Source organism: Pyrgilauda ruficollis, unplaced genomic scaffold, assembly GCF_017590135.1.
Source record: "Pyrgilauda ruficollis isolate IOZ18807 unplaced genomic scaffold, ASM1759013v1 scaffold14, whole genome shotgun sequence".
Classification (NCBI taxonomy): domain Eukaryota; kingdom Metazoa; phylum Chordata; class Aves; order Passeriformes; family Passeridae; genus Pyrgilauda; species Pyrgilauda ruficollis.
The window spans coordinates 4,395,347-4,411,155 of record NW_024512543.1 but is presented as its reverse complement, the minus strand read 5'-3'; the positions used below and the strand labels follow the sequence as shown (position 1 = coordinate 4,411,155).

Here is a 15,809-nt window from a genome sequence, read left to right as displayed (position 1 = left end):
GAAATGTATGGAGAGCTGATAACTGGAGTGGCCAAGGATGTTGTACGTTGTAATTGAGTGTATTTGCAGAGCCATGGGCAGCCTGAAGCTGGTCCTAAATTTTAAATATATGAGCAGAGACAGAAGATGGAAAAGCTCACATAGCATCCAGCAAGTACTGTCTTCCTTTGAGCACTTTAATTTGTAAAACTAAATCACAACTAAGAGAAGCCTTTGTCTCCTGAAAACTACTTTCAAGGTATGGCATATTGCCAGTATTGTTTTACCTACTTATTGTCATGAAGGTGCTAAGCCAGGTGGTTTCAAGACAGACAGGCTCTCTCTACTTTACTTTTCAGATACTCCATATTAAAGTTGCATTTATCTTCAGGTAATACTCACTGAGAAGTGGGAAAACTTTCCCAATGGCATACAAAGGGACAGAGGATTTCAAGTAGTGTTTGTCTCACAAGAACACTCAGTGTCTTCATTTTCAGGCTGAGGTCACATTCCTTCAGAACATTTTAATGAAATATAGCTGTTTAATAGGATTTCTCAGCACTTCTTTTTCTGTTGGGAAATATTGTGCCAATGTTTCTCATTTTCATTCTCTTGTTTTAGGGTCTAACTCTCGCTTTGCCTTCTATTTGTCCTCACTATAACACAAATTAAAACACCACTCCTACTGTTAGTCAAGAGCCAAAAAACAAAGCTGAAGGCAATAATTTATTGTGCGTTCAACTAAAAACGCTATTCTCCAAATAACATTATGGATAACATCCATCTGCTTTGAAATCTAGTTCTGATTATGCAGAATAGCTTTTGGCTGGTCTTCTGCTAGCAGTGCCAGCTGTTGCTGTTGAATGATCAACAGGATCATGTTGCCAAATAGATTTCATTTCTGGTTTCTTTCAACCCAAGGGAGTCTGACAGCATCAAAAATCATCTGAAGTGTGACTATTGTCTCATATCCTCCTGCTTGCAAAATTCTAGATTTATTTTGAGGTAATACTCTAACCACAAATCATAATATTCTAAAGCCTCTGCTAGAGTATTACCTATTTGTCAGATGGACTGATTTTAGCACTCAAAATAAACAAAAAATATCTGTCCTTGGGACATGCTTAATGCAGAACAGCTGTGTAGCATGGGCACAGTTTCAGCATGCTTGAAAGCAGAGACCAACTTTAGGAGTCGTGTGGTGCTGTCATAATGATCTAACCCATGTACTCCCGGGACACTAAAAACCAAAGCTACCACATACACCATCTTTTGTCAGAAATGCTGCTTTTACATGACTCAGACACAGACATGAAATCTACATCCAGACAAATCCAAACATCATTCACCACAGATCTCTGAAGACAGTGACAGGAAAGATGTTCAAAGCTGGACTTCCATTACTTAGGATACTGTACATGTGATGTGTGTGATGCAGGCTGCCCACGCTCACCCTCCTCCACTCAGACCACATCACGTACTCAGGGCTCCCGCTTGTCACTTCCAGCTCTGCAAAGCAGCTCAGCTCCCCTCCCTCCACCCTCCATTCAGCTCCTCTGACTTTCTGACAAGCCCACTTGAACTGAGAAGTGGGTACACTCATGTACAGTTTGGAAGCACTGCTCTCCCCCAGCACTTTCACGTTGGGCTGTGACAAGGCAAGCTGTAGGGCAACTGAGGGAATTTGTTCCTTCCAGCTTTGCTCTTTCTTGGAAATCAACCTCTCAAATATCAGGAGGAGAGAGAATGGAATAGTTTACAAGATGACTGACTTCTAGCTAATTAAAAACTAATGTCAGTGTTAACAACAATTACTGTTGTGTTTATGGAAGCAAAGAACCATAACAACATTCCCTAGGAACACAACAAACTTGAACATTGGAAGTAGAATTGGCTTTATAAGCAGAAATCTGAGATGGGAGTTTGGGACTACAAAAACGACCCCAATGTTTAAGAGCATTTAAACCCAAATTACATTAAAAATTCAAATGCATTTCTCCCACTTCACCCCACCTTATCCATTCAGCTGCAAGGCAGTTTAGAATGGCATCTGCAATTCAAATCAGTCTCTAATTATTTCAAATGCTTAAGCAAATCCTTGCTTAGAGTCAGTTGTTAAATCGTCTGCTAGGTCAAGTCCTTGGTGTAAGTGTAGTTTGCTCACATAAGGTAATGGAAAACAACAGCTCACACTCTTAAGTGTGTGTATGTCTTTTTAATGAGCCTGTATATAATCAACACATCAAGACTCAATAAATCCTATTCCAGCAGCAGAATAAGCCTGCTTGTGTTACTGTGGATTAATCTCTCTTCTGGCTTCTGATGCAGCCTGGACTCCACCCTCCTTGAGGGACCCTTGTCCTTCTGTGACAGAGGAAGCAGGGAAAGACAGCTGATTTTGGCAGCTGCTGAAGTTCTCTCTGCTGCCAGGGAGGAAAATACTGCCAGACACATAAGGAGAAACTAAGTGACCTAATTACACAGCAATGGCATGAGTGATTGCCAACAAGAAAAAGGAGCAGGCAAGCACAGCCCACCTGGGATACCCTTGCAGATTAATCCAAACTCAGAGTTTTCCCAGTGTAATCATGGTGACAACTCTTCAAGGCATTTCTGCATTAACCAACCCTCCAGAGGAAAGTCTACACAGGTTTTCCATAACTGGGCAGGACTGGATTTCAATGTTTTCTTTCAGGAAAAACTAATTTCAAGGATTCATATAGTATTAGAAAGTACTGAAAAAAGAAAATGCTGCTGAGAACAGGTCAAAGCTGAGCCGTCTTCTACCTCTGGGCTATCAAAACAACAGACATGTCAGAAAGCAGAGAGTCAGCACAGCCTTAGATGACAGAAAACGTGCTCTCTCTTGGTGTAGAGGGAAGCATGGGAACTAGGAGTGAAACAAGTCCAATCTGCTGTCTACCTGTGTTCTGTTGCTGCCTTTTGTGCTTTGCCCAGTTCTGATAAAAAGGCATGTCACATCTCTGTTGAGGGCACCCCAGCCATTGCAGAGGCCATCCTTTACCTAGTGTTGCAAGGCAAAAGGATTGATTTGTCCTGACAGATCAGGGATACACATCTTGGAAACAGCAGAAGTCAAAGAGCTGTATTTTGTTGGGAACATTGCTGCTGTGTATTTTTCCTCTAGGGAGCAGTTCAGGTGGAACATACAGTGCTCTATGTCAGCCAGTATCTCTTAAATGAAATGCATGCACTCAGTTTTAAAGGCCTGCTCGCATGCCCAAAGACAGCACAAAGAAGAACACAGGTATCTCACTTCAAATTAAATAAACAAATGATAGCACACACCACTCTCTCCTTAGGTATCTCAAAGCAGTTGCCTCACCTACCTCTCTTTGGTGCTATGCTTCATCCATGCACCAATCTGGCTGCGCAAAAACTCATCCAAGAAGTAAACTTGGGGTGCTGCTGAGCTGGAGCCAGCCATGCTGCCAAGGACCCAGGCAGAGCACACACCCACCGTGCACCTCCTGCTTGGTCACACACTCTGTCATGCATCCAAGCTCACAAAACACACCAGAGAGGGAGATGCAGAAGAGGGGAAGGACTTGAATGTGCCTTGATAGTGCTGGGTTTGCCCCTGCTGGCTGCACTGATGCAGGTACACTGGCACGTGGCAATGAAGGCATTAGGAAGAGGTGCAGTTACCTACCTGTCTGCCATCTTTTTGATTGCAAGCTTCCAGTGTGATTTGAGAACCAGTAGAGAAGGAGGCAATGGAAAGACACTTGTCCTGCTGTCTAATTAAAGGGTCACTGAATATCCACTCCTTTGGAATAAGAAAAAGAAAGGTTCCATTAGGATTCCAACAGCGATCAGATGAAGGAGAGAGAGCTTTTTCTATCAGATATTTTAAAACCCTGCATCTTTTGTTCTCTTCCTACAAAAGGCTCCCTGGGAAGACTACCACAGCAGATGTCACCTGATCAGAAGTTTATGCTCAGCCTTGGTGCATCATCACCATTTTAAAGCCTGCAGCTGGCTCCCCTCACTATCTGAGGTGTCTGATTAACCCATGGTCCCATGCAATTCTCAGCTCTGCAGCTTTACAGATTCAGGCCTACAAAGCAAGGAGGATTCCGAGCCCTGACACACCTGATGTGCAACTGCTTCTGCGTATTTTACACAGCACACACGTTCTCTAACAGGTATCTGGGACCTATTGATTGTCAAGCAAAGCAAAACACATGCAAACATATCCATACAGCACCAGCATGCACAAGGGACAAGTTGATTAATTTTTTCCTTCCTCTGACTAGATGGATACCTGATCCAATCAAATGTTACTACCATACTTTCCCCAAGGAAAAAATACAAAATGCAGTAAGTTTCAGAGATTTCAAGTGGTAATGACACAGAGCAGTGAGTCAGGTTAAAAGGCACACTGAATGCTGGCTGCAAACTAGTTTCCAACAGTTAACAGACGTGAAAATGCATATTCTGGCATAAAATACCCAACTTTCTCAAGCTGCTTCCAGTCACCAACAGAGAGTCTGAGTGCAGATCTTCAGCTTGTATACACCATCACAGCTCCACTGCAGTTAGGAGAACTGCACCACATTACTGCCACTGGGGTCAACTATTTAAACTCTATTTGTGCTTTATACTGGAACACATCTGCAGTACAGCACAACTCAAGTCATCTGCAGCTACAGCTGAGCTGGCAGAGCAAGGAATGTTTCTAATCCCAAAAAAATCTCATACCCACATGCCAGGGTACTAGCCATGCACAGCCCCAAAATGATTCTCAGTGAGTCTGTCACTCCCTGAGCATCTAAGCACCTGTTGTCCCTGAGAGATGAAAACCTTCACATTCTATGCCTGACTGCTGAGTCTGTTGAGCCAACAGAGCTCTGAGAGATGGGCTTCTTTTTCTGCTTACTACTAAAACCATTACAGGGTCCATTTCTTCCTTCTTTTGTTGTCTTCTTATTTGCAGAAGTTCAATTGTTGTCTCCTTATTTGCAGAAGTTCCATACCTTCTTGGTGATTTCTCATGGGCAGCTCCTCACACCACTGACTCCTTCTTCTTCACAACACAGCCAACAAACTCCAGCTTCCTTCTCAAGCAGCAAACCCACTCTCCTATAGCACTCTTCTTCTCATTGGTCACAGCTGTGGCCTGTTAAGGGCAGCTGTTCCTAATCTTTGGTAGTTAGTACAGCTGCAACTCCTCAGGGGTGAGATTACCTTCTGCACTATCTTTATTTTCTTCCATTCTATCCCCTCACATTGCTTCACCTCCATATCAACCCACCAAGGCCAGAGATACCTCTTCATTCAGGTTATTAAAAGGGTAGGAGCAGGAGCAAAGCACCAAACTGAAGCCTGCCTTACCTGAGTGACAGGTGGATTGTTCACTGTCCCTTTACAGTTTCCCATGCCAGCCAACACATTCCCTGTGGTATCCTGTGCCTGAGACTCCAGACAGCTTCCTCCTTGTCTAATTATTCCTGGAATGAACTCTTTTTCAGGAATCCTTGAAGTAAAATGACAGTTGCATGGTACATACACAGAAATGACCAACGTACTTCTACATTTATAAGGGCTTAATTGGCCCCTGACTAAAAACAGTTCCCTATATCTGACAGAAAATGAACAATATCCTGTCCACTGGAAATATCTGGAGGAGGCAAAAATCAAATGAGAACTTGGTCAGAGGACTAGTGCTTTTGTTTCAGAAGGAACACCAGGATCTTTAGGGGACCCTAAGCAGTTTAATGTGATGATTCTGAAATTCTGAAAGAGGCTGTTTCCAGCAAAAAGCCACAATCACATTGATATGCTTTGCTTCTTCCTCCCCCTTTTTCACTCTTCTCCCCAGCTAACATATTCTTGCCTCATTGGTAGGAATGCAGAAAGATCTGTCAAGGCCACACTACAGCTGGATGTTTCAGCCTCCACTCACAGCCACAGACTGAGATGCAAAGATGTGCTGCCTTTTCTGAGCTGTACAGATGTGTGCTGGTTTGCACAGGCCAACAACACAGCTGTACCCAGGCTGCCTCCCAGCTGAGCAAGGACTCAACACCACTGTGTCCTGACCCAGGGCAGGGCAAGCCACAGGGACAGCTGGTTGTGGCATTCCTTAGAGCCTTCTCTGAACCACCCAAACCTCTGCACTGAGGCTGTCCAGTTCTACTTGGCTCAACTCCCTCCAGACAGAACATCCAGTGGGCAAAGGCCAAGTCAAAACTGGGAGGGTTGTAGTGCACTGGCACTTGTCTGCACCCCACATCTCTGAAAGCACCAGGGTTGCACATCTCCAAGGGACAGCTGTGTGGGGCAGAACAGAAGGCAGACCTTTTGCAGAGCTGTGATAATACAAGCCAGGAAAACACAGGAGGTTTCTCACCAAAAAGATGAACAGAGAAAACCTTTTCCAAGCATAAATCTCTCTTTTGCCCACTGCTGTCAAGGCTCATGTTCCCATTGTGAGCCACCTCCCAGTCCCTCAGAGATTTGTACATTCGAAGAACTGACTCACTTGAGCTCGGGGTAGACATTCTCCAGATACCACTGGAAGGATTTACAGTTCAGCTTGTGACGCAGCTCCACTCGGTCTGCAACACTGGAAACACAGGCAGTTTGCTGAGAATAAGGCAGTGAACAGGAGGGAGGGGAACAATGAAGATTGGCCAGGAGGTTTGAGGGAAATTACATTCCTTTTTGACATTACTCATTCTCCCACATAACTGTTGCTGGGGTCAGGGCACTAGCAGTGACCTGAGGTGAAGACAAGGAGAGAGGCAAGTGGCAGGAAATAGAAATGGAAAGCAAACACCTTCAGAGAGCTGTTCTTGCACTTCCTTTGGCTCAGAGCGATGGCAGGGCCCAAGTCCTACCTCGTTAAATAATACAGTGCAGTAAAACTGCTGTAAGATCAGGAAAGTGTCTGTGCCTCTGGGTGCCCCTGTAGAGGCATACCATGAAACCTGCACAACAATCAGCTGCTGAAAAGGCCTAGGAAGAGTTTGTGCTTAGGTACATACAGATGATTAACATGTGTGTGCTAAAGCATGTCTCTAGCACACGGCAGCAGGTCTAGGCTCAGGTTGGAGAACTGAGACCTGAAGAACTTAATTATTTGTTCTTAAGCACTTTGGGAAAAGGTGGCAGTAAAAGCGGAGATGAACTCAACATCTCAGTAGCTGTTTGTTGCGGCAGTCCTCCACTGCTGATTTGTTTGGCTTTAGCTGGCTGAAGAAGAGGATTTCCCTCTAGCAGTCCTACTGAGCAGTGAAACCAAGAGCTCTTCTCTTTAAGCTATAACACTACATTTGTGTGTTGGGAAGGCATTTCAGTGGTACCTGGGCACCTTTGCATTCTCAGCCTACAGAGGCCACTGTACATATACATGAGGCCACACACCTCAGGGGAACGTTCTTAGATTTTATATCCACACCAAAATTGAGGGGAAGGAGGGTCCATTTTAGGGCCAATTATCAGTGATGATGTCAAAGGCATTTGCACCCTAAAATCTAGATTTAATGCAGGTTCACAGAGCTGTTACTGCAGGAAATTGCCTGAAGTCAGTCTTATGCTCTGCTCCAGCTTTTATTCAGCCAATGCTGCCAGTAAAGTCACTAGGAAGTCTGGGCAAACAAGAACTGCAGATTTTGCCACTAAAACACATGAGCAATATGTCCACACACAATATGCAATAGTCTGTTTCCTTCACAAGCAGCAGGGTTACTTGCTATGTGGCCCCAGTCCAGCTGCTGCAGTCAGCTCCAGGACTGATAAATTAGGTAGGCAAAGCTATTTTCATGAACATATGTAATGTATCATGATAAAAAAGCAAAGTGTACAGCAAGAAAAGCGACCTGGTTGTCATAAATAAGTAGGAGATGCATCATTATCCTGTGCAAACAGCTACACATTTGAGATACAACCACATTTGCCAAGTCCTTACACTGATACAACAATGGCCTTTTATTCACAGGCAGATAAAACCCATAGAAATGCAGCACTCCTAGGATTTTTACATTATTTGGGAGTCATAGGAGTTTGAGTGCACAGACCGCAAGCTCTCCTGTCATTCCAGGTTTGGTGTCCATCACCGATTTCTGGATCACAGAGAACTGCTAAGTGATAACAATGAATCCCATGTGGCCTGAAAACAGCTTTAGCAAAGGTGTTGTAAGAAGCACAGTTCTGCAGATTGTGTTTCTAAATCTTACCATCAGCCATGTTCTCTCCTGCCCTACAAACCAGGCAAACTACCCTCCCTCCATCAGGAAAGTGGGAAGTGCCCAAGTGCAACATGCCCCATGTGCTAGCCAGTCATGCTTGCCCTGGGATTTTGCATCTGCACAGGAACTTCAGCTCAAGCTCTAGATACAGCTCACATTTCCACAACAGCTGCATGCTCGGATAGAAAAATATTCCTGTCTAGCCACTTCAAATGTCTGGTCTTTTAATTTCATTACAGATCCCTCTGGCCTTCTGCTAACAAATGATTTATGCAGTGTTACCGGGGAAAAAATTAAGTGAATTAGAAGCAAACCTCATTAGCCAGACACTCAAGCTACAACCTCCTTGGCAAGGCAAGCATTCAGAGCACTTCTATTTCTCACACTTAGCCCCAGAGAAGACCTAAAAACTATTTCTTGCTACCAAGGGGTTTACCAGAGCCCTCCTAGCAAGGTCTGGGGTAGCTTACCTTCCAAACGACTTGCCGATAGCCGAGGGCCGGGCCTCGTAGTAGTGCTGCTTGTACTCATCCATCCACACCTCTGCTGTGCGCTTGGTGTTCCTGCACGGGGGAGCAGATGCTGCAGAACCTGCCCTCCCTGCAAGCAGACCCAAGGCCTGTCTGCTAGGAGGTAGTGGGGGACAGCCCCAAACACAAAACCGAGTAGGCAGTATGGAAGGGTAGAGATTGATTAAATCTACAAAGCCTTGCAAAAACACTTCAGAAATTAAAAATTTATTAGCCATAGTTTATCATTACTTTTTCACACATACTTCCTCTGCAGAGACACCGGGCCTGATTGTCACCATCACACTCATTTCCAGTATCCCTTTTCCCAGATTTGAATAATATTATGGGATAATTCAGCTGGGAAAACAGCTGTGTCTAACATCTAATCTCCTGCCCTAATCAGACTAGCTTCATGTTGCTCAGGGTCTTGACTGGTTGAGTTTTGAAATCTGAAATGATGGAGATTTCACCATCTCTCTGGGGCCCTGAAGCAGTGCTTGACCACTTTCATTGTCAAGTACTTCATCTCATCTCTTTTCTCTTCCCATCTGTCCTGCAGTAGGAGTTGTCCTCAGGGTTTATCTTAGAGCATGTACAGCTCAGAGACAACAGAGATGTCCAAGGGCTGCTGGTACTCCCACATATGTCACAGGGCAGCATCTGTGAATGGCCAGGGTGTCTTCTCTGGCATACTGCTCCCTACCCCCTCACCAGAGGCTGAGAAGGAATAAGAGACACAAAAACAAACAGCAGAGAAGGGAACAGGTTTTGTTCACAGAAAACAACAACTCATCCTTCCCTTGAGAACAGATGCTCAGCCACAAGCTGTTCTCCATTACCAGGGAAAAGCACAACAAAGAATTCAGGCTTATTTAGACGTGCCCAACACAAAGGTGGCCTGGCTGTTACCAGGAACTACCCAACACCTACTTGATGTAAGTCAGCGCATTGCCCTCAGGGAAGTCATAGGGATGGCGCTTCCTGAACACGTGTCCCACTCGACTGCACGGAACAATCTCCAAGCTGCCACCACACATCCACACTCGGAAAGAGAGCTCTGGAAGAGACCCCAAGAGTCATACAGCTGCAACAGTTCCAAGAAGGGCAATTTTCTTTCCCCTCTGCTCTAGGTCTATTGCCTGCAACAGCAAAATCAGGGAAAGCAATGCCATGCTGAGAGCGGAGAAACTGTCCTCCCTTTGTTAAAATGGAGGCAACCATTGCAGCTCAAGGACTTCCATGCCTTCTCCAGTCCTGCTCCTCTTTGGTCTCATTTCAGTGAGACACCTTTGCATTTGACCAGGTCTTCAAGGCTGCTCAGGATGTCAGGCCCCCAGGATGGCATCTGGCAACAGACTGAGACCACTCCCACACACAGCCCCTCCCTGTTTTGGACTTCTGTTACTCTCATCCCTGCACGAAGATGGAATTAGAAAGGAGGAATTTACTGTGTAAAGCAAATCATGTGAGGAAGAAAGAGAGTTTAGAACACAAGGGGAAAGAACAAAACAAGATGAGGGTATAGGGAGTCAATGTCCAGAGCTAAGTCCTCTCCCTCATACCTCTATATTATCCACCCTCCTATAGTTCCTTCTTCTCATTTTGTAATGAACATTTCTAGTTCATTACTAATGAACTAGAGCAACTGCCTGTGTTGCAGTTGCTGCTGCTGGGGGAACTGCTCAGGGCAGATACCAGTCTCATATAGTATGACTATGAAAATACAGAGAATCCTGCTACTTGAAGAAATCCACCTTATCCTGAAGCTAGATTCAACATTTTGCTAAAGGATTACAAGAGCATGGAGCTTTGATGTGCAGACACTTATTTGCATTACAGAAGGTATGTGACCTTTCTCAGGCTTATGGGTCTGTCCTCACAAGTTTAATCACTGCCACACCAGAGGGGTTTTCCACTTTCAATTCATGTGGTGATGAAAAGAGAAGGAAGAAGGAAAATGAAAATTAGTTGGGTGGCTAGGCAGCCTTTTCCAAAAGGTATTCAGATTGTATAGACTGATTACTTCAAAAACTACTCAGCTGGGATCTTCCTCCAGTAATGCCCAATTTATGCAGCCCTGATGCTTAGAAATTAAAAAGAAATTATGTATCCAGATCTAATGGATGTTTGAAACCATGTACACACACTAATATCTTCCCAACCTTCATCTTTCTCCACAGCTTTCCTCTCTGCATACTGAAAGGTAGTTCAAATAGTGAGTTGCAGGGTGGGGGAGATGGTGTATTTAATGTAGCTTCTCAGTAAAAAACCTCATTTGATTAGACTGCATTTTGTAGTATTTCTTACTAGTACTTTTCTCTCCTGATCTTATCCAGAGCTAATTATTTTCAGATTGTTTTTAACAGGGAGTTCCAGCTTTGAAGAGAGGAAGGGTTTTAAGAACGAACAAATAAAAAAAAACCCAAGACTTAAGTTTCTGTCTGGTGATGTGTCCAGCTGACATCTGCTCTCCTGGAATGAGCTTCTGACTCACTTTGGCCTACAAAAAAACTCAGTCTGGCATGTATAATTTGAAAGTGATGTTCAGTTCCAAAGAGAGGATTTCTCACACCATCTTAGACAGAACCACTCATCTCATTTACAAATGAGAACCTAATTCAAACAGTCCCTTCCCACTCAAAATTGTAGTATTTAGTATAAATAATGTTTCAGAACATTATCAATATTTTTCCTTGATCAGAAAACCCTGTTTGCAATTAAGTATGGTAAACTGTTTTTAAGAGGTTAAATTTACCATTCTGAATTCTTCAAGGAAAATGAATACATTTTGTTGTCAAACCCAGGTTGGTTTCTATCCCTCTGCATTCAGCAGCAACAGACTTCATGGAGGATGAGGGACAAGTGACAGAAGACACTGAATTTACAGAAAAACCTCCTAACAAGGCAAAACTGGCAAGCCCTGTATATGTGGCTGAGCCACACACAGCCTGACCCAGCCACTGCAAGGCTTTACAAGAGCTATTTAAAAGAGAATGAAGCAAATTCTGTGGAGCAATTCTGTGCTTTTGGTCAGCTCTATGTGGAAGAATGGCTGTGAGCATGCAAATAATTTACTGCTACTTATGGCAGAGAGCTCTACTTAGCATCATGCTACGGACATATCAACACTGGACTCCCAGGTGGGCAGGAGCAGACAGAGAAAAGCCTTAAGAAATATTCCTTCTCCATCTTTGGGTTCTACAGATTTCACACAGTCACAGCTCAGAGGCTGGAAGCATGGCCAAGTGGCTGGCTTTGCCGCTGGAGCAGGGCTGGTGATGGCAAGGAACTGAGTTTGACTCTGCTCCTGAAGGACATAAAGGAGGGGATCTTCATGCCTGGGGGGTAAAGGCTTCCTGTGACTTCTGCCACAGTGCTTAGCTGATGCTGCTAGGGCTGCTGAGATTCCAATGCAAGTACCATTTAATATCTCTTTCTAATATAATGAATACCATAAAACTGAATCAAGATCTGGGAAAACAGAGAACACTCATTGTTAGATATTTTGTTTCTAAAATGTGGTATCTTGAGAGTCTATTATCAGCCCAAAATATTATTTAACTGTTTTAGAAAGCATCTCAAAGAGGCAGCTCTCCCAGCTGTGTTCAGAGAAACAAAGGTTTCCTCTTCCTATTTCATTCTTTCTAATTAGTTCTACAGGTGCTAGGAAACACCATACAAATCCTTCTTTGAAAGGTTTTTTTACATATCTATGACATTTACGGAATCTATAGAAACTGATTTTTTTTTTCAGTATTAGCTACAGAGAAATCTACTTAAGTTGGTTACAAAAAGTAAGGCTTTTATCTTCTCAGCTCCATCTGCACCATGTCTAAATTAATGTCCCAAACACTTGAGGTCTCCATGAACCTCTCTTTAACACTCATCTTGCTTTTGTCATTAACACCTGGTGACATGGCAGCATCCCTTCACACGGGGCAAAGAGAGATGCCTGGCATATCTGTGCCACTGCTAAGTGCAAGGAGATGGGTTTAAGCACCATGCCCTAAACCAGCACGTGAGTGGACAACTACTCTGGGCCTCTGAAGTCCTCAATGTTTGTGATGCCCTAGTCTGCTTCTAAATGTTTGCATTCTGAGTCTATTTGTAACCAAATTCCATTTACAAAGAAGCTTATTTAATTAGGAAAAATATCTCTGACCTGTCAAGCTGAGAGAGCAATTCAGATTTATCTGCAAGAGAGGAACAGGTGTAAGAAGAGGCTGCAGGAGTGGCTGGCCACTTCAGAGCTGGGGCAACACAGAATATCATGTGAAGAACTGGAAGAATATTCTCCAAAAACAAGCAACAATTTAAATATCAGGAGGCTCCTCTCTCTTTCTTGTACTGTGCAAGCTCCTGTATAATAGCACATACGCCTGTAGGAGAGTGTAGCCCTGACCACACAGACTTTTTGCTGACAGTGATACAGCTCTGACCACCTTGGGATTATCTGACCACATCCCCAACATTACACTGACATGCTGATCAGATCTTTCACAAAAAAAGCTCTGGTAAGCAATGAAGACAGGGAAGCAGTTCTGCATTAGTGTGTCATTCCCTTGAAACATTCTAAACTTACCAAAATTTTCTCCTCCCCAGATGTCCATTTGAGTATCATATTTTCCCAGGTGGTTAAACCAGGACTTGTCAATCACAAAGATGCCTCCTGCTATGACAGGGGTTCTGGAACAGAAAACAGAAATCCAGAAAAAATAATCACACATATATGTAGCACCACAAAACTAATTTTAAAGGGCAGACAAATTTGTCCAGGCATCACAAGTCATACCTCATTTAAAAGAGAAAAATAGTAGAGCTGGAATGTGAGCCTGCTGCAGGTTTCTGAGATGCCTCTCACTAAATCATCCTCACGCCTTTGTTAGATGGTCTTGCAAGCACTACAAGAGTAATGCTGTGCCTTTTGCATTTATACAAATATGCACAGTGTGAAGGAATGATGGGCACTGTTTGATGACTGTGTTCACCAATTAGACATGGTGTGACAAGCTGCTGCATATACTGCTCTGCTGTTAGCAAGCTGGCTGCTTCTGGAGTGCAAAACAGAGGCTCACAAATTACACAGAGGAATTAAATGATACCTTTAGATTACAAACAGGGAGCTGTCTGCCTATAAAGACAAGCACCATAACTCCTCATATCAGGATTTGTTACATTCTACATGTCTCAGAGCCATGTATCCTGCAGTGAGGCTGGCAACAACTGTTCCAGCTAACAGAACCTCTTTTGTCTGTGGACATGCAGATTTAGTAGGTGGGAGTAATTCTATACCCACATTACTAGGTAAGATCCAGTTTTCTGATCTGCTTTACACATGTGGAACGACTGTTTATCTGCTTCATTCTTGAAGTTTGCATCTGAAAGATGGAGGTAATAAAAAACCCCAAAGCGATTTCTGAGGCATTCAGAGTGTTGAGTTAGGGAGAACACAAGAACAAACATACAGAAGAAGAGGTGGCCTGTAGAGGTGGAGTGCATGATAGTAAATAATCACTATTCTTACAATATTCAGAGAGCAGTTCTCTCATACTTAGGGTATAGACCTCAATGTATTCAGAAAATAACATGAAGAGTTTGACATCATCAACACTGTGACATTTGCCTTGCATGTCCTCAGCAAGGCATTCCCTGTACTCTCCTTGCCACACTGGTGAAGGCTTAGTAAAGGTATTTGGAGAAGTGTCCGTCAGAGTGTACCTTATAGACTGAGTTGGGTCTGTTCTGGACATCTTCTGCTCTATAGGAATCTGTTCCCACTTAAAGTGAAGGCTCCAGTCAAACCCTGAAAAGGAAAAAGACATGCCAAATTGGTTTTCTTATTGTAAAAACAGTACTACTAGCTTTCAGTGAGTCTGCACTGTTCTATCATGGGCTGTCCCTATGTTCCTTCCCTGACCTCCCTTCACAGTCTTCCTAAAATGGCAATAGCCTATCCTAATGCAGCATTACAGATGTCTCCTCCATTTCACTCCACACCTTCAGGAGAGTGTTGTCAGGCTGAGATGTAATTCTATTCTAGCCAGTTTGTTTTACCAAAGGCAAACGCTGTCAGCCACAGTTATGAGGCTTTAATAAAGGACTTGGTAGGATGTGATATATTCTGGGAACACAGGCCTGCAGATCACTGTTCCCACCATGCTCTTCAAGACTACCATGCACTTACAGACGGCCTGTGGTGGATAGTAGAGCACAGCACAGTCACTATACCATTGCTAAGGGTAGCCAAAGAACAGGTAGCCTTTGGCTGGCAAGCAGTGCAGAAGTGAGCCCCAGCCATAAAAGATGTAGAAGGGCACCAGGAAGTGGGGTGAAGACAGGAGCAGCTGCAGGGGGCTCAGCTGTGAGGGGAGAGGTGTAAATGCTTTTCAGAAGATGCCATGAGAGAGCCTGCCAGATCAAAGCAGCAACTGGAAGTGCTTGTCAGACTCCAGTGTACATGCAGCATAATGATGACATAGTGAGACATTTAATCAATTAACTGAGTCCTGAAACTGCTAAATGTTATGACAGTGATTCAAGGTCAAGAGGAAAATGCTAGTTGAGTTTTGTTCTAACTCTTCAAAAGATCTGACTTGGCAAGTTGCAGAGAAAAAGGGACAGATAACCCATCAGAAAGATCATCACTCTATTTTCTTGGAAAGCTGAAGAGAACACAACATTTATCATGCACCATCCCTCAGTTATGTCTAACTTACATAAACCATTCATTATACCCACCTCCCCTCAAATCTGCTGATGCTGCCAGGTAGGCAAAATTATCCAGGCTGATAACATCAATGATTGGACTCACCACTCGGGTATAATCCTGAGGGAGAGAGAGAAAGGGGGGAAAAAAGGGATCAGACTTTCTTGAATGTCCAGCAAAGCTGCCAGAGATCAGGAAACACAAAGTTGAACATGTAAATCTTTGTCTGATTTCTCCAATATGGTTCTGGCAGCTGTGCAAAGGATCTGTGGCCACTAAATCCAAACATGGAGATGGAGGGTACCAGCCAGCAGCACTCCATGGATGAGGGGAATGGAGTCAGACTCCAACACCTAGGAATGCTGCTAAGAAACAGCTCTTTATTTCCTGCCCAAG

The 15,809-nt window shown here is 43.8% G+C and overlaps 1 protein-coding gene across 1 annotated transcript in view; it reads right to left on the bottom strand.

Annotated features, from left to right (window-relative positions):
• Nucleotides 1-3,156: 3,156 nt before the first annotated feature.
• The window catches only part of GALNT16 (polypeptide N-acetylgalactosaminyltransferase 16), a 64,669-nt gene continuing 52,016 nt past the window's right edge, over nucleotides 3,157-15,809 (bottom strand). The window contains exons 7-15 of the mRNA XM_041460077.1: nucleotides 15,446-15,533; nucleotides 14,426-14,510; nucleotides 13,290-13,393; nucleotides 9,638-9,764; nucleotides 8,666-8,758; nucleotides 6,488-6,571; nucleotides 5,338-5,479; nucleotides 3,653-3,769; nucleotides 3,157-3,174 (exon numbers count right to left, since the gene is read on the bottom strand). Coding sequence (XP_041316011.1) covers nucleotides 3,157-3,174; nucleotides 3,653-3,769; nucleotides 5,338-5,479; nucleotides 6,488-6,571; nucleotides 8,666-8,758; nucleotides 9,638-9,764; nucleotides 13,290-13,393; nucleotides 14,426-14,510; nucleotides 15,446-15,533 — 858 coding nt within the window. The remainder of the gene's footprint in view (nucleotides 3,175-3,652; nucleotides 3,770-5,337; nucleotides 5,480-6,487; nucleotides 6,572-8,665; nucleotides 8,759-9,637; nucleotides 9,765-13,289; nucleotides 13,394-14,425; nucleotides 14,511-15,445; nucleotides 15,534-15,809) is intronic.